This window comes from Pygocentrus nattereri, chromosome 2 (genome assembly GCF_015220715.1).
Source record: "Pygocentrus nattereri isolate fPygNat1 chromosome 2, fPygNat1.pri, whole genome shotgun sequence".
NCBI lineage: Eukaryota > Metazoa > Chordata > Actinopteri > Characiformes > Serrasalmidae > Pygocentrus > Pygocentrus nattereri.
Genome location: NC_051212.1, coordinates 26,966,178 through 26,991,136, shown reverse-complemented (window position 1 = coordinate 26,991,136; position 24,959 = coordinate 26,966,178). Strand labels below are relative to the sequence as shown.

The 24,959-nt window shown below is 41.6% G+C and overlaps 2 protein-coding genes across 13 annotated transcripts in view; one reads left to right on the top strand and one right to left on the bottom strand.

Moving 5' to 3' along the window:
* Positions 1–3,874: 3,874 nt before the first annotated feature.
* On the top strand, positions 3,875–16,161 carry rcor2 (REST corepressor 2). Of its 4 annotated transcripts, none has more exons than XM_017709906.2 (14): positions 4,954–5,045; positions 5,234–5,348; positions 7,223–7,366; positions 8,110–8,166; positions 10,090–10,170; positions 11,098–11,150; positions 11,287–11,448; positions 12,520–12,644; positions 12,743–12,809; positions 13,670–13,906; positions 14,084–14,161; positions 14,514–14,571; positions 14,832–15,043; positions 15,226–16,161. In XM_017709906.2, exons 3-14 carry the CDS (start codon positions 7,246–7,248, stop codon positions 15,571–15,573), a joined length of 1,599 nt encoding a protein of 532 aa, XP_017565395.1. In that variant the 5' UTR covers positions 4,954–5,045; positions 5,234–5,348; positions 7,223–7,245; the 3' UTR covers positions 15,574–16,161. The 4 variants fall into 4 exon arrangements, with proteins under 4 accessions (XP_017565400.1, XP_017565398.1, XP_017565395.1 ...); XM_037533148.1 differs by adding an exon at positions 7,031–7,123 and having other exon boundaries at positions 5,001–5,348; XM_017709911.2 differs by lacking the exons at positions 4,954–5,045; positions 5,234–5,348 and adding an exon at positions 3,875–3,991.
* Positions 16,162–16,486: 325 nt separating this feature from the next.
* The window catches only part of mark2b (MAP/microtubule affinity-regulating kinase 2b), a 56,289-nt gene continuing 47,816 nt past the window's right edge, over positions 16,487–24,959 (bottom strand). For 6 of the 9 annotated variants that reach the window (XM_017709895.2, XM_017709898.2, XM_017709896.2 and 3 more), the window contains 2 exons: positions 22,578–22,616; positions 16,487–19,285 (listed from right to left, as the gene is read on the bottom strand). In XM_017709895.2, the coding sequence (XP_017565384.1) occupies positions 18,829–19,285; positions 22,578–22,616 (496 nt within the window). In that variant the 3' untranslated portion in view covers positions 16,487–18,828. The other 3 variants (XM_017709899.2, XM_017709900.2, XM_037533136.1) reach the window with 2 other exon arrangements.

Here is a 24,959-nt window from a genome sequence, read left to right as displayed (position 1 = left end):
GGCTTGGTTGTAGTGTTAGATGGGTAGTTTGAGTAGAATCTACTGATCTCCTGGGATTTTCACACACACCCATCTCTAGAGTTTGCACAGAATGGCATGAAAAACAAAACACATCCACAGCAGTTCTGCAAATAGGAACACCTTGGTGACGAGAGAGGTCAGTGGAGAATGGACAGACTGGTTCAAGCAGACAGGAAGGCTATGGCTGTTGTGACTCAAATAACCACGCTTTACAACATTGGTGATCAGAAAAGCATCTCTGAAATCACAACACATTAAACCTTGAGGTGACTGGGTTACACCAGCAGAAGACCACTTCGGGTCCCAGTTCTGTCACCCAAGAACAGGAATCTGAGGCTGCAGTGGGACGCAGGTTCACCAAAACTGTACAGTTAAATACTGGAAAAACGTTGGTCTGATGAATCACAAATTCTGCTGTGATGTTCGAATGCTAGGCTCTGAATTTGGCATAAACAGAATGCATCCATGGACCCAACCTGCCTAATGTCAACAGTTCAAGCTGCTGGTGGTGGTATAATAGTAAAAGTTGGCCCCCTAATACCAATCAAGCATTATTTGAATGCCACAGTGAGAGCATTGTTGCTGACCATGTGCACCTCTTTATAGCCACAATTTATCAATCTTCTGCCAGCTACTCCCAGCATGATAAAGCACCTCGTCACAAAGGACAAGTCATCTCAAACTAGTTCCATAACATGAACTCAGTGTATTCTAATGACCTTCCAGTCATCAGATCTGAATCCAGTAGTACATGTTCAAAGTATGGCAGAACGGGAGATTCATGAACATGCAGTTGACAAATCTGCAGCAATTATGTGATGCAACCATGTCAACATAACTCTAATCTCTAATGTCCCCAGCTTTTGTTGATTCAGAAAGAATTTGGGCTGTGCTGAGAGCAAAGGGGGTGCTACACAGTATTAAAATGGTGTTGAAGTGGATGGTGAGTGTGTATCACTGGTGCATACCCACAATCAAATGACTGGGCTTTTTAAAAGTCGCTTATAATTGAGTAGCACACAGAGAGCTATTTTGAAATCCTTTTTTTTTTTTAATAATAAAATTTGTATCATGGAGGCAAATCCATCTTGGCTGGGCTTTCTGAAAGCATGAAGATGCTTAAATGGTGGAGTGAGCATCACACTGAACACTCTCTCTACCAGTTCAGTTGATGTTAACACTAAAATGCCTTTGGGCCCTTTTTAATCATTAGTCAAGATGTTTTTTAACAATCAAAATGATCCTATTATAATAATCATATTATAAAACGGATAGTTCCAGTCGCAAAATCTGATTGGCTGAGGCGCTTTCAAAGCCGTTGTAAAATCCAGGATATATTACCTATGACCACCTAACAGCAGCTGAATTATGTACACTGTTAGAAATAAACATACTATGCAAGTACATGATTCATTTATCAAGGTACAAACAATGTAAATGTACCCTCAAAGGTACAACAGTGTTTTTAAGGTCCAGTTGTGTACCTTACATGAGTTTTTCCTAGTGGAAAAGTAGATATTTGTACCTTTTTATAACCAAATGTTTTAAATCAGAACAATAAGATAAAAAGCCTGGAGACGGGACAAGGTGTGTGGAGTCAGTGCAGTTTAGACAATATCATTTCAATGGATTCTGGTACAGTAATGTTCCCTGTATAAAGGTACTGGGATGTACCCCTGAGGGTACCACCACAGTGACAAAAGGGGTACTGCCCCAGTGACAGCGTCATACCTTTTTATCTGAGAGTGTATTACTGCGCCAGGCCACAAAAAAGAAACCTTTAATGAAATAATCTTTGACTTTTATGCTTCTCATATGGACCACCGAGTATATTGATGATATATTTGTTTAAACTGGGGGCCTGGCGACTTAAGTTCAACAGCCTTAACAACTCCATTGTTAATGTCACAGACTTGAATTAAAGTATTTATGGTATCAAACCCAGGCTGAATCCCAAATGACTCTGCATTCCCTAAATAGTGTGCTAGCTATTAAAGTTAAGAAATTCCAGCCTCTACAGCCAAATAATGCATCATTTATCGAGTATGGATTTGGCTGAGCCCCAAATCACTATTAATTAGGTATATTTTGCACATTGGGTGCTGGAGCCAGTATTTAAATTGCTATGTAGGGTACTATGCAGGGAGCAGGGAGCCATTTGAGATTCAGCCCCAGCTCGAGAAGAGGGCACCGCTGGATTAAACAGTGCTGTGTTATCATATGTTTATTACTATACGACAGAAAGTTTAAAAATACATGAAATGACCGCCATATACAGCGAAGGGTGACAGAGCGTCCTCCTCATTCGGCGGTCCATGGTTGCTTGTCAATCACACCACGCTCTAAAGGAATTACATTTCTTGGTGGAATACTTGTTCGTGTTGATTATTATTAATAACAACTTTAATGATTTTCTGGAAAAAAATGTGTATTTTATCATATTTAATGTTGGGCCTGTAACCATACACAGGTTTCCAGGTTCAGTAAAGCAGTAAGCAACGAGAGGCTATGCTCTACTGCGATTTCATCACAGGGAGGGAAGTTTTAGGAACTGGATTATTGCTTTATTGAACCTGGAAACCTGCATTGTGTCCTGCAATGTAAAAATGATGCAGCTTCTAAGCTTAAAATTTAAGTAACCAAGTTAACCTGAGATTTTGACAGCTTTTGTAATACTAGTAAGTTAAAAATGTAAACACTAATTATTCCTCTGTTAATATTACAAGTGCAATGAACTCAAAACATCAAGTTAGCCCACATATTTTTATTTTAAAAGCCGAACAGTGATGGGATCAAAAATCAGATGGCATTTTAGAAAAACGTCTTTACAGTTTTAAAGAAGATTAGGGAGAGCTGTATGATGTGATACAGTATGATAAGGTGAATTGTGCTTAGTGTGATCAGGGACGTGAGCTAACAAGGTGAAAAAAGGTCTTTAAAAGGCCATCTGCAATCCCTCTTCTGTCCACCAGATGGCACAAGTGACGGCGTGCACTGCACACAAGTAGCGACTTCAAGTTACTGAACAATCAGCCTCGCTCACCGTATAAAACGATCAATAAGCTACAGGTTTGAAGCATTTGGTTCATTTCACTCTCTCATGCAGGCATTCATATTTCGAACAGCTGAATATTTTCACTGTAGGTTTTGGTTTTGGCAGGTTTTAGCTGTGGCTTCTTTAGGCTGCCACAAAATTCAACTCCTTCGCCTGTGACCATAAAGACGTCGAGGAAGCCATGACTCGGGGTCCCATGTGTCCACCCTGGTAGAGCTCTACACCGTTGGGCCCTGAAGTACACCCCCCCCTCCTCCCGCAGATGGCTCGTCAGTAAGCCCCGCCTCGACCCTTTTGTCTTCGGGTGATCTGTATGTAGTTCGACGGGGAGAGATGGCATTTTCGGGAGGAGGGGGGTCATGGAGTTCAGCTCCGTTTGGTCGTGGGGAGAGAGGGACACAGCTTCCGTAGAACAGCAACTTTAATGTTATTTCCCCTCTCGCTTCTCATCTCCTTTTACCGAGTGAATCATCAGCTGGCCTTGTCGTCTCCACGACCACACTGTTCATTTCTCTCACTCAGATTGCCTCCATAATGAACTGCCACAACAATGTGGCGAGAACAATGGCTGGTGAGGAGCTATATGAGCACTGGGCCATATGTAGGCTGTATGTAGTCTGCACATATGTGAAAGGTGGTCTGGGCTCTGGGGGCTACGCTTAGGCCTTAAACAACATGCAGCGATAATTAACACTGAAAAAGAAAGCTGAGTGTGTGTGTGTGTGTGTGTGTGTTGGGGGGGGTTGCAGTGGAGGAAGCACAGGATGAGGAGAGAAAGGCACAGAGAAAGAGGGGGGAGGGGGAAAAGAGGAACTCGGAGGTGAAGAGGATGGAGGAAGTCTAGAGAGAGATCAAGACCAGCAATACATAGAAGAGAGAGAGACATGGAGACGAGCATTAAATGGATTAAATAAGGTGAGAAGGTGAGTGGAGATTTTGCTGGTAAGAACTAACAAGATGTTGCTTGCAGGGGAGGGAGGGAGGTAGGGAGGGGGTGGAAGGAGAGAGACAGAGAATATGCATGGGAGGAGTCCTGTGCCACAAGTGCTGCTATGTCTGCCTACGTTCTTGTTTGCCCATAAATGCTGGGCCATGCAAACTGAATGGTAACGTTCCCTAACGTGCATGGATCTGTCCACTGGGCCTACCTGCCACCCACCATGGCAGTAAGAAGGGTGTGAGCCTAGGGCACGAGAGCAGGGGGGCAGTTTCAGCACGTTACAGTCAGCTGATGATGAAGCAGGCTGGTAGGTCTGATTGCTGCATTTGTGCTCACCAGCAACCCCACACTGACTGTAATTCCTCAGGGCAAAGACATGATGTTTACATTAAGATCTGCCCCCCTTTAAATTGAATATGACGAATAAAATGAGAATACAAGCTAATCGGCGACTCTCTCGATCAAAATGACCCGTAATGAAAAGTATAATCGCAAGTTCTCCATCCTTTCTCTTCTTGCATATATTAGTGTAGGTCTGGAGGACCTCGGCACCGCAGTGCACAGCTGACGAGTTCATCCGCACGTACAGTGGGAAGTAGTTCCGCGCGGTATAATGTGGGAGCCACGCAGGTGAAGTGGGTTCAGTTTCTTTGTAATACATCCAGATCCCGTTAGCAGCGAACCAGCAATAAAACCACTGGAGCCTTTTCACGCTGGAAAACGACGAACAGCGCCTTCAAATGCGGGGATGATTTCTTTCTTTCTTTACGCGCCTTAGGCGATAACATAGCAAATAAACTACGTGGAATAGAAGGAGCAAACACGAGTGGGCTGCTAATATATGTGTTCTTATTTGATAGACGTGATGTAGTTAGTGTGATGTTCATCAGTATATGGTACTATATAACTGACATCGAAGTTAGTTGGGGAGAGGCGGCGGAAGGTTACCACGGCTAAGGGGAGCTGTGCGCGCCCCCCTCCCCTCCCCCGGCACATACACACGGAGAGGAGCTCCATGCAGCCGAGAGAGTGAGACGAGTGACTATTCATCGATGATTTAAATAGTTGTTTGGTGTATTAGTTACCAGTTACCAGTGTTGTGTGTCATTTTAAAAGCCTAGCCTACCGCTCATTAAGTTTTAATAGAAGAGAAGCCCAGCTAGCCAGGTAATGAACTGCTATCTCGGTTGGCAACTCACACAAATGTTCAACGACAGCTACTAGCCAACCAACAACTGGAGCTGCTGGAGGACCTAAATCGGGGGGTTTGCACAAAAGAGCCCTGACTTGAGAGACGGCCGGTGCCAAAAAGTGAGGCGAGAGAAAAGAAAGGTGATTTTTTTCCTGCACTCTCCCAAGTTTTCATTTAGCGCCCGGTTGGCTATTTTTTCGTTCAGCGGTCCGAGGAGACTTGATGGCTCGCTCGTTGGAGTTAATGGTCGGTTTAATGAACAGAGAGGAGAGGATGAAGCCGACTCGGAGTGATGAGAGTTATCCGCGGAGTTGCGTTCAGGGGGATAAAGTTGGGAAAACTGGAGGAGGGCTGCAGCGCGACGTACTCGTCGGTGTGTTGTTTACAGTAGCGGGCGGTTGTAACGTTGCCGTTACAGCGCCGTGAGTGAAAATAGCTCCGTTTAAACGGCGAGTAGCTGCCGAGCGTGACGTCACGCGCCCGTCCAGGCAGTTGACACTTTGCCAGGGTCGCCCGATTCAAACAGAGGTCGCCGGTTTGTGGTTTCTAGTTTTGGGTGCTGATAACCTGTTTTCGAGCTCATATTGCTGTAGACACCCCGCCTTCAAAGACATCTTCCAGCTTCCTATGGCAGACCAGGCAAATAACCCCCTGGAAAGAACACGTCTCAGACTTTCCACCTCGAATTAACTAGTTAAATGGAAGTAGTTAAACAGCGAACTAGTTTTATCCCCCCCCCCCTGATTCTGATCAGATTCCCTGTACAGGTCCAGTCCCAGTGTGGTGCAGGTTAAGCTCTCTGAGCCCGTCCTGTGAGTGAGACGGTGCAGTTTGAAGGCTGACCCATGACAATGAGGAGCCCCGGCGACCCACTGCACAACATTGTTCTGTGTCCAGTTGTTTCACTGCGCTCGTTTAGAGCTTGTGGTGTTGGTGGTAAAGGAGTTCATCATGAACTGAAGAAGGAGGAGGAGGAGGAGGAGGAGGAGGAGTGAGTTCAGCTGGTTGGTACCGTTAGTTTACTTATAGTGTGGTTTAAAGGCGTAACGTCAACGTGTGTTAGCCCCCCCGGTAGACAAAGGCCTGCGTATTGTGAAACATCGCGACCACCGCGTTGCCTTTATCTGCTGTACAGCGGGCGGAAGGGCCTGATGGATACTCAAAACTTTCCCCTTTACATTAGACCCTAAAGGACACCGAAATGTTTGCTGCTGGTTCATTATATTCTGTATGAATACAAAAGCGTCGACCTGCTGTACATTTCGTATTCATTTGAAGGGCTCGAAGGGACAGTTCACCGAAAAATCAAATTTACACACATTCCCCTCGGACAAGACCTGTTTGTTTCCTGTTTAGTTGTACGCTGAAGTCTGTATTTCACACTTTTATTATTTGATGGCTTTAGTGGCTTCGATGCGAAACTAGAGGCAAACTTTGCACACCAAACTAGTGTTGGCCGACGGACTGTGTTTTTTTCGGAGGTCTAATGTGAAACCAAACGACAGGCTAATGTTTGCGTTATGAAAGGAGTCAAATTCGCTTTTTTAATAAAATGTAGTAATCATGTATATGATTTTTTTTATTAGTCAATCAGAGTAATGTAGTGTTTCTGCACAGTTGCATTACTTATAGCTTTTGTGTTTTTGTGTAGTGAGTTGCTGTTAGTCACTCTAACAGTCTAGTTAGGGAGATGTAGCTCTTCTATAATGTAATCACCAAGTAAACATTCAAGGCACATTTTTAAACTGATGTGAATGAAAAATCTTCTATTGCGAGCATTTGTTTGAATGTGTTTTCTTCCACTAAATGTAATGTCATCCAGCCCAGGGGGCTCCAGCTCAGACTCCAGGACAGCTCGGTGGTTTCTCTGCTCAGACGCATCCAACTCATCAAGTTTTTACTAATGGTTTAATAGGTGAGTTTGAGCAGGTAGTCACCGAACTGTGCTGGATTCTGGCCCTTCAGGACCAAATGTGAGCACTTTTCATACAAACATTTACTTAAATTTTTACAGGGTGTTGATTCGGTCTCTCAGCCATGCCCTCAGTGATGGAGCGCTCTGGGTCAGGAGTATTGTCCCGCAGCAGGGCCAAAACAGCCACCAACGGCAACAGCCAGCACTCAGAGGAGGAGAGCAGTGATGAGGAACATTCGCATGGTATATTTCTCATCATCATTCATTTCTGCATAATTGAGCTGTTGAGATGTCCACAGTCATACAGAGTGTTTTGATGTGAAATTCTTAATATTAGAGACCCTCACTGACACAGATTTATTTACAGTGGTCTCTTCTATGCAGATAAAGCCATTTTATTTATTATTAATCTGAGTACTTAAAGTTTTTATATGTGATGTTGATAAGAGTGAAGTAGAAGTTAATATGAACATTAAATTTAGATTTAAGTGAGATTTTGACCTAAAATATCAATTTTTATTATAAAACAATGTTCCAGATATCAGGCATGTATTCATAACTATTTGGTGTATAACCTTTCTATGAAGGAGCTTTTTGGGACATTAAACACTTGGGTTTCACCACTCTGAACAATTTTGATTCCATTGTCTGGAGTGTTTTACATCAAACCATTCTGAACGACTATGATATGAAAAAGTGGATTTCCCTTTAACATCGGGGGTTGCAAAGTACTACACTACAAACACAGACGCCTCCCAAGTCTCTTCTAACATTATTCTTCAATATTAAACTACTACTCAGTATCACAATCTTCCTGTGTTTCTGTAACTTGATGCACATTTACAGCCATTCTGCCCTACGGTAGGTGTTCGTTTAGCATGACTCCCTCCTCTCTCTTTCCTCCTCCCACTTCTCTCCCACTGCTCTCTGTATGACTACTGTACTCCTCCTTATAGTGTTCTTACATTTCCATCTCTCTTTAACAGACAGCATGATCCGTGTTGGCGCAGACTACCAGGCACAAATCCCTGAGTACAAACCAGGTAAGTCTGTTTGTGAGCGCACAGAAAAACGGAAATCTAGATCCATATGGATTATCTGTGTGAGGTCTGAGGGATGGGGAAGATGTAGGTGTTAATGTGCACTAAAGTTAAAATGAGTAGAACAGGTGTGTCTGAGAAATGTAAGGATGAATAGCAAAAATAATTAAAGAGAGGAAAACAAGAGGAAAAGTGAAGAAATAAGAAAAGCTAAATGTGAACAGAAAGTGTGTGGCAGAATTTCTTCTGACATTTTGAGCCGTTCATGTCCAACAAATAAATTTAGTTGTGAAGGGAACTGCCCTAGAACTTGTTCTGATTGGTCGAAAGTGTTAAAATGTTTGTATAGTTTAACCTTAGATCATTGGCTCTCAGTTCTGGCCCTGGAGTATCTCTGACACTGCACAGTTTAGTGTTTTTCCTGCTCCAGTACACCTGATCCAACAAATTAGCTCATTAACAAGCCACTGTTGAGTTGAAGTTGGTGTAGTAGAGCAGGGAAAACCCTAAAATTTGCAGCACTGAGGTACTTGTGGGGACCTATACCTTAGAGTACCCCAGGACAAGTATTGGGGAAACACTGCATTACATTAACATTCACTGATAACCATTTGAATTGTTTTGTTTACATGTAGCTTTCATGTTGTGTTTTTTATTTATTTATTTTTTTATTCAGAATCAAAGTAGGATTTTTTTGCTGTATTCTCTGTTGTAAAAAGTTGTTCCATGTGACCTAAAAACTAAACCTAACAAGAAATGTTGATTGTAACTTAACTTTTTAGCCAATTAAAATATGCACTCTATCTCATTGATGCAAATCCTATGCTTTTAATGACACCTGGTGTCCCTTGTGGAGAAATTTCAGCCTGCTAAATGTGAGTGAGTGGGCTACAAGCCTGGTCCATGAGGTGTTTTTATTCATTTTTTAAATTTATTTTATCCCAACCAAGCGCATGTGACCCAAAGACCACTGAGCCGATGTCAGAAGAAAATAGTGGATTGAATATCAGAGGAAAAAAACTATGAATCCCATTCAATTCTGTAACAAATCTATGCCGAAATACGACACTCGCATTGCGTGGTGTGATGATCTTAGCTATGTATTTTTTCCCGGGGGGTAGTAGCATTGTTTGGGTTGTTTGCATGCTGATCGTAAGTGAACTGTTTAAATAAAAAGAGCAAATTTTAAAGCTTAGTAGTTTTTGAAGTGGAAATTATTGGATTATCAACCAGGATTTAATATTGGCATTGAAAAAGAAAATGTGCCATCATGCCTATCCAAAGGCAAGTAAACATTTCAGATACTGACATCAGTGGGTTAATAATGCAAAGCATATGAGATGAATCTTTTGTGATGCATCATAAGACATTGTGCAGACATTTTCTTCGCAATTACTATATTAATACTCTTCAAAATACATAACTTTATGCTGGGAACTCCAAGGCACTTACGGCCAGGCAAAAGTTTAGGCCCTCTTGGTCACGTTACAGTGAAAATATGGACATACAGAGAGTAACAAAGAGCAAGTATAATCTTTTTAAAATCAAGTTGAAATCTATAGAGTTGATGAAGTAGATGATTTAAAATGCTGACTTGAACACAAAAACAAACCAACAGAAACCAAGTGAATGGTTTGAAAGATGATAATCATTTGGTATTGGAGCCTGTTGAAAGAACAAACAGTGATTCAGCTCACTGGAAGCCCAAATCTTAATGCCTCTAATTTAGCTTAGTACATCTCTGTTTGCTTGAAGCTTGCTGTGTTTTGGATAGCTCTAAATGTTGGGCTGCTTGATGCAGTGTATGTGTGCATTTTGGTTTCATGGGTATATTGTGGGGGAAAAACCATTTTGCTCAAAGAGGTGCAGGTGCATGTGTGTGTATGAGAGAGAGAGAAATAACTGTGGTGTTTTCCGTATTGACAGACTGCGAGTCTCGCTACAGTGACAAAGACCAGAGAAGTATGCTTGTGTGGTCGCCCAACAGTCAGGTGTCTGATGCCATGCGTAAGTCACATTTGTCACACTCTGGGATGGGGGTGGGGGGGTGGAGGGACTTCTAGAAAATGTTATGAAAGTGTCAAACTGTTCATGCTGTAGGAAGAGAAATACATTTTGCATCAGGATTGAACGATACTGAAAACTCTTTTCCAACCAACATCTAGATCTTCTAGTGCAGAGTTTTTTCTTTTTAGAAGAAGTCCTTATACATCTCATAAAACTGGGCTATATTTGTCTAAATTAGCTTCCTAATGATAATTTCAGAGTAGTGGAGCGTAATATGGCAAAAATATAACAGCATGGTATTTCAAGACATTTTATATGTACAGTACTGTGCAAAATCAAATTTTCTTCTAGAAGTGGATGATCTATATCTGTAAATGAATGGTCTCTGACTTTTGCACAATACCATATTTACTAAACTATCGAAAATGATGAGTATTCATTCATTGTTTCACTTACAGTGCTGCAAATCCAGGTTGCCAGGAATAAATGAGGCTTCCTTTATAATGAAACTTTAAGTTGGTCAGTGTTTTAGGACTAAGGATATCCACAACATACTAATATGCTCAGGAAACCAGATTATTGACTTGTATCACAGAATTTATCATGATGACGATAAATACCACCATATTTCAACCCCCTAAGTTGGATTAACACATTGTAGTCCAAAGTTTGTTAAATACTGTTAAAAAGTTATGGGGGCATCTCATACTTGGCAATCTTTCATGCAGTTTTCCCCAAATGGGGTTGCCACATGTAATGATGGTACACTGTACATGTGTAAACACAGAGCAGATGGTTAGCTCAATATGAGTTGAAGCCCAGCCAACTGTTTGCAAAGGTTATTAGTCTTGAATGTGATAGTAGGTTTGTCTTTGATAGTTGCAGTGAATTTAGCAGATGCTGAACATGTTTATTCTCTCCCCTCAGTGGATGAATACATCCTGTTGGCCAAAGAGAAGCATGGCTACAATATGGAACAGGTGGAGTAGACAGTTGTGACTGGTTTTATTAGGTGGTTGCAGAGAACCTGATTCTTTATGCAAGAAATGCACTACTGTTACAAAGTTTAGAGCCACAAATGAAGAGCTGTTTTTTTTTCTTCACATCCCCATTTAGTCTCTAGGCATGCTACTGTGGCACAAGCATGATGTGGAAAAGTCACTAGCTGATTTGGCCAACTTCACACCTTTCCCAGACGAGTGGACTGTGGAGGACAAGGTGCTGTTTGAGCAGGCCTTCAGCTTCCACGGCAAGAGCTTCCACCGCATCCAGCAGATGGTAAGAGTGAAAGGGTGAATGCGTGAGAGTGCAGGGGTGAAAGTGTAGGGAGAGAGTGGGAATGGGAAGGAGAGAAGGAAGAGGAAAATAGCTTATATAACTGTAATATGCAGTCCTCCCATCTGCCTGCTGCTTCAACAGAGCAGAAGCTTTACAGCTTGCCAGAGAATCCTGCAGCCTGCTATGGAGTGTAGGGCTGGGAGTATCAATTGTACTAGTTAATTGAGTAACCTAATGAATAGTTTGTTATTTGAATAATAACAGCATTTTTAAGGTTTGTATTTTGTACTGTTCTACAATGGACTGTGTGAATAATAACAGGCCATGCAGAGTCTTTGAAAAATTCCAAAATACTTTATTGGATAAAGATAAAGAAAGTTCTTGCAAAGACTACAGGAAAAAAGTGGCAAATACAGTAAAGGTATTTCTTACTGTGAGAGAGACCAGTAAAATTGAAAATATGCATAATTACTGAAGTTGCAAGCCAACCACTAATGATTACTTGAGATGGTAAATTTTAATTGACCAATAAAAAGTCATTGAATTTGACAGTCCACTCTTGAGTTCCTTGAGTTTTGGTCAGGCAGTTGCAGTCTCCACATGGTGTTTAAGTCAGTTTGGCTGAGTTATATAGATTTATATAGAGCTTTTTACAATGGGGGGAACCCAACATAAGATACCCTCTGTTTAAAATTGATGGCAATACAGGCTGGACTGCTTAATCTAAACACAAAACACCTCCATAGTTAGAACCTTTAGCATGAGACTAACATGTTGGGACAAAGTACCTTTCAGATGGGGGGGGGGGGTAATTTCAGTGGTGATAATCTTTGTTTTAAGTACAGTAGATGATTCAACCAACTGGAAGTCCATATTTAATGCCTGTAGTTCAGATGCTCATTGCACTTCACTGTTTGCTTGCAGCTTTTGTCTTTTATTTATTATTATATATGTATTTTCAGATTGTTTAGTGCAGGAGAGACTTTTAGATAATTATAATTATGTACACAGTGCACTGAAAATGGAGATTCTGATTCTGAGTATTGATGGCATTTTCTTGTTATTTCTCAGCTACCAGATAAATTAATTTCTAGCTTAGTGAAGTATTATTACTCCTGGAAGAAGACAAGGACCCGCACCAGCGTCATGGACCGCCAGGCCCGCAGACTAGTCAGCAAGAGAGAGAAGGATGACAGGTGAGTGCAGTGGAGAGAGAAAGAGAGGGAGAAATCCGAAAATGAAAAGGCAAGTCTTGTGAAATATCATATGCTGAAGTGCAATTTGTTCATATCAGTAATGATGAGATGGAGGAAGGGGAGCCAGGAAGTGACAGTGACTTTGAGATCGACACAAAGAAAGAGGTGAGGAGTGAACTCTAAATCATTGCTTACATAACGTCATATATGAATGTATTTAAGTGCACAGTGACTGTTTGTTGGCTGAATTTAACATATTGAAGACATGAAAACAATGTAGTCTGTGCTGGTTTTTTTTCCACAAATAATATAATAAATTGTGCACATGTTTTGCAAAAAAGGGGTACATTTAATTGTGTTCGCTGTAGATGATGTGCTAGCTTATTTTCACTTGGAATAAGTAATATTCTAAGTAAGCATAAGTAATATATAACATAAAAAGGATAAATTGTGTTGTGCTGGCTTGTATGAAAAGGTGTGAAGTCTGGGATGTAGAAAGACTTCAGAAAAGTGCAATGCCTAATAAAGGTCTAATGTAGTAGAACAGTGAAAGCTTGCAGGCACATTTGCTGCTTATAGCAGTTTTACCTCAGTACCTCATCTTGATGATCCTGCTAAGTAAACAATCAAGTCAGTCAGCTTCTGAACAATATGCAATACATAATTAATAAAGAAGAATGAGTATCCAGTACAACATGAACATTTAAACATTCCCAAATAACTGAGCTGAAATAACAAAAGCTACATCCTTCTTTTTCTCCTGTTTTGGAATGGATGTTCAATTCCCTCTGCCGACATTTGAATAGCTGAGACGATCATGTTCAACTTTCTCATAGAAAGACCAGTTCAAAAATACTTTAATGTGTCTAGTGCACGCCGAACAAGTGAAACACTAGGTTATTAGCCAGACTGTCAAGAGATATTGTGTAACAGCATAGGTTATCCAAATAAGCTATGAAATAGTGGGTTGTGATGTTGAGCATTCCTTCAGTGTTTTAAGAGTGAGCATGTGTTCTCTTATCCAGACCAAGCAGTCTTCTGGGGCTGGAGGTGGGAGTGAAAGGGGCTCTGCGAGATCAGGCCCTACACGAAAGGAGAACCAGGGTTCTCAGTACCGGCATCACCCACTAAGGGCACGCCGTAGACCCCCTAAAGGCATGCACCTGGACCAGGATGACATCACTGCTGTCTCAGCCTCCTCGGAGTCAGGGGCCATCTCCAACCGACAGCTGGACACTCAGCTAGTGTCTCTGAAGAGACAGGTAATGCATGCATGTGCACACACACATTTTAATTTATAAGAGAACATGAGCAAGTAAACTGATCATTGTATGCAATTAACACTGACATCTACTTTAAATATTGTTATGTATTAAATAATATTAATTATTAGTATTATAGTAGTAAATATACAGTGTAGTGTTTTAATTCTTATGCAGGTTCAAAGCATCAAGCAAGCAAACAGCGTTCTCAAGCTCAGCTTGGCAGATGGCGTTGATGCTATGAGACCAACTGAGGTACATTTCACAAGGTTTTTAAAAAAAAAAATAGAAATATTTTTTTTTTCTCTTCAAATGTATGATGAATACATTTATTAATACTGTGTTCCATAATGGGGGAAATTATAAACATTATGACAGTCTTTGACTGTTATGTATAATCTGGCAAAAAACTTGCTTCCTTTGAAGCTTCCTGTGAGTGTTTATCAGGAAATGATGGACATTTATGAAAGTACATCATATTTGAAAGTCATTATCTGCAGTTATGAATCTGTCCCAAAATTTGCATGCATATTATGGCTGTGAAAGGTTAACAGTAAATGAGATTCAGTAGTCCAATATATTGACATACGTTTACGTTCTCTCTCAGCCTACCCCCAAGATTAACTCTCGCTGGACAACAGAGGAGCAGCTCCTGGCTGTACAGGGTAAGACAGACTGTTGGTTGTTTCATATTCTTTGATACAAGGTTAGATTAACAGATTTGGGTTAGTACCAATACTCACAAGTCAGAATATTTTTCACTGTGCAAGGTGTGTATTGTAATCAGTTACCCATGATTTGATTAAATCGAATTAATTTCATTAGTTCAATAGAAAAACACAGATGAATACTGGACCTGCACAATTGTAGATGACTGTAAAGCATATATTGGTAATTTAATGCATTCCCCCCCCCCTTTCTTTAGCCATCAGGCGCTACGGTAAAGACTTTGCAGCCATAGCTGATGTGATTGGGAACAAGACTGTTGGTCAGGTGAGCTCATTCTTTGTCAGCTACCGACGACGCTTCAACCTAGAGGAAGTGCTACGAGAGTGGCAGGCGGAACAGGACGTGCTCCGGGGAAGCAATGAGACCGTGAAAGACCTGAACGGAACCACAGGAGCGGAAGAGGATGAGGCGAGTGGATGCAAAAGAGGGAAAGATAGGATAACGGGGATACTTCATTTAGAAGTCACCTGCCATTTCTAATTTTGTCGGACACGAGACACTGGAGCAGTAAAAAACTTTTACATTTTTGAATGGGAAGTTATTTTTCCCTGATGTGTAACGTGTCTGCCTATCCTTCCTTTTCCCTTTAGGCCAAGATTGATGGCATCTCCCCTTCAGGCTCGGGGAGCCCCTCTCCCTCTGAAGCAGCCAGTAACCCCAACTCCAACCAGTCCTCTCCCCCTCTGACCCAACCCCCACCTTTACTTCGCCCTACTCCCCCCTCCGCGCCCCCAAGCCTGCTACGACAGCCTCCTCCCCTCCAGACGCGGCCCCTGCAGAACCGCACTCCACACAACCATCCCCCACCTCCACTCATTAGACCTGCAGTGGCATCATCCCTCCACCAGGGGGGGCTGAGGAACTCTCCTGGAGCCTCAGGTGGTCAGCTGCCTCCTTCTCTGGTGGGCCTTAAGGTGGAGTCCCCGCACTCACACTGATCACTAAACTGAAGTTGTCCTTTTGCAGTGATCTGGGAACAGTGTTGAATATTAGGATGTTGTTGAGAACTGATTTTAGACCACTGTTAAAGGTCAACTTCTCCAAAGTGCTCTCAATGATGGGGAGATGTTCAGGAGTGGCAAGAGAGGTTGAAAATAGACATGCATTCCTATAGCTGTTCAAGCAGATAAGATGAGTCAGAGATGGTGACAAACATACTGACAGGTAGAATGAGTCAGCAGTACTGCTTGAACAATGCTGTAAGAAACCATTCTCCTTCCCTGCAACAGTAAAGAGAATCCCCATCAAACACCAGTACACACAACCAGACAGCAGCCTCACTCATCTAACACAGCAAAAAAACAAAACAAAAAAAAACCTCAGTCTAAACTTGCCAAAATAGAGAATATACCTCAGTGTGCCCACTCACCACCATTTCCACAGTAACTGTGGGCAGATCAACAGCCACAGCAATGACCTTTGACAAACCGCATGTAACAACAGAAAGTGTCACTGATACTTGAACCAAAAAAAAAAAACCCTTCAGAACTTATACACTGGATCGTCATGGTAATTAAATGGTTTAACAACTGAATCACAGAATCCACCAACCCCCATCTCCATGGCAACAGCAGAACATCTCAAACTGTGCAACACTAAAGATGCCACATCGTGTTCCGGAGTGAATTGGGTGTAAAACTTGGAACGTGCATCCTCACACTTCCGTTAAAGAGCCGTGTACTACTAGAACCCAACTGAGTGAAGCCTTTTCTTGTGTTTCTATGACTAGATCCCTAAGATATTGGTAGGTAGCAAAAATTATGTAGACGTAGTCGATACTGAAGCACTAAATGACCCAAATACTTGACTTTCCTTGCATAAACTCTGAAATACACTGATTTTTGAATTGACTGTCTTGCTCTTGAAGGCACAGATTTAAGGCTTTGTAACACTAAAGATGATAGCTTGTGCCAGTGGGATTTCTTTTATTTTTTTTCCCCCCAAAAAAATCTTGGGAGAAATGTTTACATGTGAACTTGGATTTACTTGTGTGTGTGTGTGTGTTTTTTTATTTTGTTTGTTTGTTTTTGCAATCTTTTTTTAGAATAAAGTGAAATGACCAAAATTGATGTCCAGCAATGTTTGTTTGAAACTCTGAGGCATTAAAATCCAACCCCCTACTGATTCAGACATGAGCAGAAACGGTTGTTCCTTGTTGCGTCAATTCCTACGCAACCATACTTTTTTTTTTTTTAATATCATTTGTTTTTATTACTATCATTGATCATAGTCATCTCTTTGCACAAAAAAGAAAACAACAAAAAATATACATTTGAAGTTCTCAATCCCTCCTCTCACTCCCTGACAACTCGAGTTCTGACAGAGGAAAATACTAAAATTACAGCAATGAAAAATTATGAAATAAAAATCAACCCTGAAGAAAAATAATAGATAACAATGACAGTTGGATCCCCAGCACCTTAGACAATGATAATTTCGTAGAACTAAAAAAAATGACAAAAAGGAGGGGGGGGGTTCCAAAAAGATAAAATACAGACGTGCACAGGTGTCCCCAAACCGCTGATAGACTTGGACGAGATTCCATTAAGCACCCCCGCCCCCAACTCGTTCAATAGTAATGGAGTGTGTACCCCTGCAAGTTAGAGGTTGCATGCAAAAAAAAAAAAAAAAAAAAGTACAGCTCGGAGGACAAACATAACTTAGAACTGTCCATTTACACTAATCACTCTCTCTCACACATACAGACACACCTGTTCTCATCACGTCTGTACTAATGCCTGACTTTATTTTTTCAGAAAAAATGAAAACTAATCATAAACAAAAGTAACAAAAACCATTGGAAAACAAGAACTCGTTTAAAGTGAGCAGTAGTAAGGCCATCTGCTCATGATGCTTGGTACTCTGGTCTTGCCGCTACTTATCAATACAATCTTTGTACGAAGGTCATGACAGAACGTCCAAAGCAACCTTTTGGTTGAACATACACTTCACTCATTCTCTTACCATGCACACATGTGATTCACTCTCATTTAGACAAATGCACATCAATGGAAGTTGAACAAATCATTAAAAGGATAATGCTCAGAGTGACATTTGGGCTCATTTGTTTTGCTGCCAAACCATTGCATGGTTTTAGGCATGGAGTGCTTGGTTTCAGGAGGAGGATGGTGCAGATCAAGACCAAATAGACAATTTGACATCAGTTCCACGCTCGATGAAACAACGGAGCTGTTCTTGAAGCAGCAGTTCAGTATATTCAGTGATTTTTTTATTTATTTATTTTTTTTAAACTAGTACAAACGTACCATGTAGATGGTCGTCTTTCTTTTGGGAGGAGATGGAGAAAGAAGGGGAAGCTGGATCTGTTGGAGTTTGGTGTTCATCTGTGATATTCACTATACCAAGGCATGAGAATATTTAAAAACACAAAAAGAATCTCTTCTAAGAATAACATTAAACCATAAATCACTGGCAATACAACATTGAAATACATTTCTCTTCAGAAAGGAAAATAAAGGCAACGCAAATACACCCATTCCAGTGCAGCAAGTCACAACCCAGCCAATGAAGAACTAAGTTAACCCTAAGTGTAAGACACAATCCATTGAGCATTATTCAAGTGTTGGCCCTCTAGTGGGTACTCATGGGGCTAAACCCTGTAAATAGAACAAAAGGAAGAAACATTGAGTGAGTGTGTGTTTGTGTGCAAGGGGGTGGCCTCAGTCCACCCAGCAAAAGAGGAAATTTCCTAAATGGTCATAAAGTGTGTCCTGCTCCTCGTTGGGCATGTTATCATGAGTTGAAGACCAACATGAGCTCACAAAGCTCAAAAAGAGTTCCCGACCAATTTCCCTCTCAGAGTGGACAACAGCAGAACAACCATGTTTCTCTTTTAACACCCCCCCCCTTTCTGGACTGAAAAAATGTGTAAAGGCTAGTGATCCTGAAACCGAAATCAACATATACAGCACTTCTGCTTTACCTCTCCTACCTCTTGCTCTTGATCCCATGCCAAATGTGTGGCATTATAGCAATGTGAAGCTCATTCAACACCGGTGTTTCTTAAACCACAATGTGACAGGTCCCCAAGATCTCTCCATACGCCTTCACATGACTTGTGTTTGAGCCAACTGTGTTCCCCACTCACCCCTGCCATCAAAGGTTTTACAACTCTAGGTGAAATCACCACCCATCCCACTATCCGTTTTCAATACTCTCCTTTCTCCGCCCTCTCACAGTTTGAGCTCATTGGCAATTTTGGAGGCGATGTTTTTGAAGGCGATGGAGGTGCCAGAGATCCTCTTGAAGCGCACGCCATTGAGCGACAGCCGAGGCAGCTTGCACACCTCCATCTCCCACTGGACGAAGTCGTCTCTGGCTGGGTTGCCAGCCATGCACAGCAGCATGTAGCGCTCGCGCACCTCGTACTCGCAGCTGTTGGCATCCAAAACCTTCCGGATCTCCTTCATCATCTCGCCGGGCTCCATGGACGACGTGGTCTTCATGCTCCAGGTGAAGCGAAGGGAGCGTGGCTTGGCGTTGTCCTTTGCCGACGCAGGAGGGGGTGGAGTCCCGCCTCTGGGAGAGGAGGACGAGAGAGAGTCCTTGGTTTCATCTCCGCCCCCTGAGCCCAGAGTCCCACCCCCTACACCTGTCTTCTCAGACTTCTCAGCGCTGCTCAGCATGGATCTGGACAGAGGGATGGAGAAAGGGGGGAGGATGGGGAGAAGATGAAATAATGAGGGGGAAATGTGAGTAAGACAATAAGAGAGGGGTCATTGAGGACAGAGAGAGCAACACCGAAAAGGATACAAAGAGTAGGAAAATAGCATAGAGAGGAGAAAATGAAATGATTAGGTGGAGAAGACAAAAAAAGGAAATAAGTAGGAAATGGGATCAATGTGGAGAGAGAAAAGGAAAAGGAAAAAATAGAAAGTGAAAAAGAAACCAGCACAGGGATGGATAAATAGTAGAAGTATGATGAAAGAAAAAAAGATGAAAGGATATGGGGAGAGGATGAAGAAGAAAGAACAAGAAAGAACAGCCAAGGAAAACGGGCATGCATGTTACTGTTTGTATGCGTCTCCTCTTAAAGGAATATTCTAGCATTCTCATCCTGCCAATTGGCTTCTATTCTAAGTAAGTTTTGAGTCCATTTTTTTTATTATTAAGTACAAGAAAATCACTGTTCACAGAGACATTTAGAGCCAAGCTAATGTTAGCATCTGGTGCTACAAGGATGTAAATATAGCTTAAGTTAACAGCTTCATATACAAATCACAAATTAACTTGCTCAGATTTGAGTTTTACTCTCCAAACTTCAGTGAGGCTTCAATGGGCCGGAGTGAACCTGTGGAGTTGTGTGTAAAGATCAGGCCTTCTCACGAAGCTAACTCTAGCTTCTAGGGAGCAAAAGTAGCTCAGGCTAACAGCTCCCCATACAAATATGCAGTTTAACTCACCCAGGTTTTAGTTCTGAAAACATGCATCGGTGAGAGTTTAGTGAGCCTGAATGAACCTGTGCTGCATGCTAAGCTACTGCAGTAGCATTCTACTTGCTGCTAGAACAGTGCCAGGCGCCAGCAAGAGGTGGCATGAGGCCAGGCTTTTGCCTTGCAAAGTGTCACCAGAAGTGAGCTGCTTAGGCACAAGAGGACTATTTGAGAGAACCTCTCTGTTCGCTTTCAATCATTTTGGGCTGATTTCACTCCAAATAAAAAGAAGCCCCACACCGGAGCCATTTTAGATCATCTTATGGCCCTGCCCTAATAGAGAGACACTTTACGGCTTCACAATAAGCATTTATCCATGACAGTACAGAAAATGATGTAAAAGACTGCACTGTAATAGATGACGTAGAAGCTGTTCAATAATACAAGGACTGGAGCAGGTTTATGTATTACTATTACTACTACAATAATGTTGCAATGCCATCATGCTGGAGATTTGCATCATTAAAACACCTGCGTAGTCTCTCATATTCCTGCTATCCACAGCCTGAAAATCCAGTCAGGAAGTGACACAACTGACCTCACCTGGTCCCCTTTGAAAACAGTGGAATGACTGGGTCTAGTTTATTTATACTGTCAATGCATGATGCCAGTGCCCAAGACCCAAAGGCCAAAGAGAGCCTTGTGCTCGACTCCTTGGGGTGGCCTCCTGGGCCTTGTCTTGCATGTAGTGGTGTGGCGGCTATGGTAAAAGCTGGGGTCAAGCACAAGTTCTCTCTCCCTCAGCTCAGGTGCTCATGCTGTATTTAATGAGAGTCAGCTGGCGCTGGTTTGCCACTGGCAGTGTCAACGTGGGGTCATGCTACTTCCCGCAACTCTAGTCAGTACTTGGCTGTCGGGTACAAGCCTCATGCTGCTGTCATTTGCCTGGCACTTACTTTTATAAGCATATTTTAGTATGTTAGATGATAAGTTTAAGCTAACTTGTGACATACAAAACTAAGCTGCTACATTTTTCTGGATGTACTGAGAAAGTCAGTGTTTTAAAAAAAGCAAAAATGTGAACGCATTAGTGACGCATCTGATTCAAATATAAATATATAATCATGATAAGCAGGTAGGGATGCTGATAAACACTGGAGTATTCCTTTAAGGCCACTTCATCCTCCTCACTGGGTATGTGCTAATTATGTCTGTCACATACAGCTAATGCCTCCTGTTAGAAATCAGTCACAGCCTCGCTTACTAAGTATGTGGGCCTCAACTTACTCAGACTCTGCTGACTAATCTGTGATAGTGTGTGTGACCTTAAGCTGACAAGAGAACAGCTCAAGTAATTTGATCCAAAGAGGCATTTATCCATCTATTTCTTCATCTGCAATACTGTGCAAAAGTGGTGATGAAAAACTGTCTGAAACGTACTTGGTAGTAAGTAAAAACATTACTTAACGTTACAATAACTAGAAATAAAAATAAAGGAAAACATACTGCATGGCTAAATTCCATGAGCAGCATACTGGATTTAAATTAACCGCTTGGACTTAACCACCAACATGTAACACATGTGGTTACTATGAATTACACTGACAAAATACAATATCTTGCCTTTTCTTATATCAAGCAGTCTGCCAACAGAATAAGAGAATTTAACTAGATAAAAACTAGTCTGTTCAGTAATTACTATGAATGTATTTGTTATATGGAGCCTTTGGGTTACACATCAAATCACAATGCACAGTGTATTTGCTTATTTATTATTGTCTAATGTTAGTGTATTATCAGACAAATGAATAACTTAACATATACTTTTCTCACACTTCTGGACAGTACTGCACTTCACCTTCCCTTTCTCTTTCTCCCACTGCAGGGCCAGGCAGAGGCCACGGTCATTTTAAAAGGTCACTCATGAACTGCATGGCAGAGGACTCTATGTGCATGGGTGTGGAGAAAGTTTGGTCTAGATGTAAACTATTTTTGAGTGAACTCTCTTGATCCTCCTCACATTTCTACCACAGGCTGCTGCTGTTATGTTTGAAGTGTAGACAAAGCTGTGGCTGCAGCTACTGGAACAAATCAGTAGGAGGCCGGGGAGAAATAAGGCACATAGAGAATTAGAACATGCTCAATTGTCTGTATGTGTGTATCTATGTGTAAGTGAGAGAAAGAGCAAGAGAGAGAGCGAGAGAGAAAGAGAGAGAGAGAGAGAGAGAGACACAATCACTGAGACAGGAATAAGAGACCCATCTGATCGAAGACACATTTAGTCACATTTAGTTCATTATGAAATTAACATGCCAGGACTAAGCATTTCAGACAAACACACACCCTCCGCTCACATGCATCCACTCCACACACTAACACCATTCTCTACAGTCATTAACCTGATTGGTTACAATTCCAACTACAAACCAATTAACACCCAATTAACCCCACTGTTCTGAGCCAATTATGACTTTCTGATTATCTACTGATTACGAAATCATTTGATCCGATCTGCCTTTCTTGTCTGTTGTTTTTTTTTTGTTCCTCACCTGCTCCCCTCTTCCCGACCCTCTCCCTCATATGGGTTCCTCGAAAGAAATCGCAACAAAATTAGTTTTACAGTCTAGAACAGAGAGGGGCTTCTAGCACCTTAAGAGACATGAATACCCATGTGGTTACTTTTATGCCATTCCACTAACTCTACTCATTCATTTAGGATACATGGTCTTGATCAGAGAACCTGTTTTACTTCGACAGACAGTATTGCATAGGTACTAGCGTTATTTACATGCAATAACACTCGTCTGACAGTGCTCCATGATGGTGAAAACAGTGAATGAATGAATGAGCAATTATTATAGAATGGAATGGAATCAAAAGGATAAACTGGGACCATCCAGGACGCCCTAAAGGAGCAAATACAAACCCATCACCACAGCCACTACAGCCATCCAACACCATTTAGCCCTACAGGCAGTACAACCCCTAACTACACACATCAGCGCCTGAACACACCAACACAAACAACCACCACACACATATTAACAACAGAAACGGGCAGTCAGACAAACACAGACAGACAAGGGCTGACATTAAAGTAACAAAAAAAAAATAAAATGAACAAAATTCTCATGACCCCAAAAGTAGTTAATCAGCAAAAACAGGTTTGGCTTATAAAAAGTTTAATCAGTTTTGCACTGGAGCTACAAGGCAAAGGTAGCAAAGTAAAGAAAGCTTGTTTTATGCCAAATATGGTGGTCACTATACCAGAATTTTGTAGTGTAACATTGCTTGATACTAAAGAAGGATTAATCAATATGTTAAAAACTATTATTATTTGAAACAGCTTGATCAACATGTCTTTTTATTCAATCTAAAAAGAATTTAGCTTTCAGTGCTCTGTGCAACTGTAACGCCAAATCAGTCGAAATAGCTAACAGTACCTTATGCAGTGTTAGAAATCACATTAGCAAGTCTAAGATTACAAAACTATTTTATGTTGTTTGAGGTATGTTTTGAGCTGATTTAGGCAGTTTGTACAATGCGAACGGGTGGGCAAAAGCTACTTTAGACCTCGAACAGAGGAACTTTGTACACCAAACATGTCTCACTTGATCAACTAAATTTGGGGCGAGAGGGTTTGCTAAACCCTTCCTTTAATGTAATAATGCAAGCGTCAGAGATCTTCAAATCCAGACAGACAGTTAATTAGAGACAGTCAACAACATGGTCAGCCAAGAGCAAAAAGCAAGCATGAAAGAGGTTAGTGACCAAAAATTAGTCTCTGCAGTTCCAAGAACAGAAAGGTTATGGGTGCAAATATAACCTGTAAAGAAAGATTAATGAAATTGACAGTACAAATCTTAACCAGCAGAGGGCACAAAATAACATGTTAGTGACTGTACTGCACGACAGCGCCCTCTGCTGGCAAAAACACCACATATCATTGACGCAAAGGAGAAGTCACCCACTGATGGGAGGGAAACATATTGTCAGGAATAATGTATTACTTTGTCAGTTTGTGAATCACTGTAGCCCAAGTGAGTTTTGAGTGATGGAGATTTCCATACACCTGTTGCCTGCACAAGTGAGTCTGAAAAGTTCTCACATACAGTTCAGTATGAATGAAGGTTAAATATAGAAACATAGAATTTGGGGGTAAAGAAGAGGAAAAAAAAAAGGGGTGCATGGGGAGAGGGGTTGGGTGAGCAGCCCAAAGCCAGACAGACAATCTCAACTTCAGCTGCTGTCATCATCATCATGTTAAAAGAGCCAGGGTGAAAAAAGAAGGAGGGAAAGAAAAAGAAGGCAAAGACCTCCTTTTGAAAGACAGCAGCAAAAAACATAACCCCATCATCATTCCATTGCAACCTCAATTCCCCCTTCCAGTTTTTTAGAATTCAATCTCAAAGACCTCCCTAATAAACAGATTCTTAAAAATAAAGCTTCCTAGATGTTTCTTGCCTTGCACAGATAGTTCTAGAGAGGAACCTTTACCTGGTGTAGAACCTTTACATTATGATCAGCCTTAAAAAAGGTACTTTACACTCATTTAATCTACCGGCTCTTTGAAGAACCATTCTTTGAAAGGCAGCAATATAATCATCAATTTGCTTCTTTTTGAACTTCTCTAAATTCAGGGATTTGATGACCCCAGGCTGGGTTTTTCCATGACCTACATCCAACCTTTCTGCCAGTGAACTGCTATGACATCATGTCGTGTTTCCAGTGCCCTGGGGGTAACCCGAGTAGGTAAGGAACTGTAGTCTACGTGGAAGGACAGGTGAGGTCACCATGTACGAAGAAGAGGGAGATGAGGTAAAGGATCGAGGATGGGGAAAGAAAGTGGATGGATGTTATGCTTTTGGTGCACTGAGGGTGTTGAGGATGAGCTTTTGGGAAGGAAGTGGGATGTTAGTATTGGTCATAAC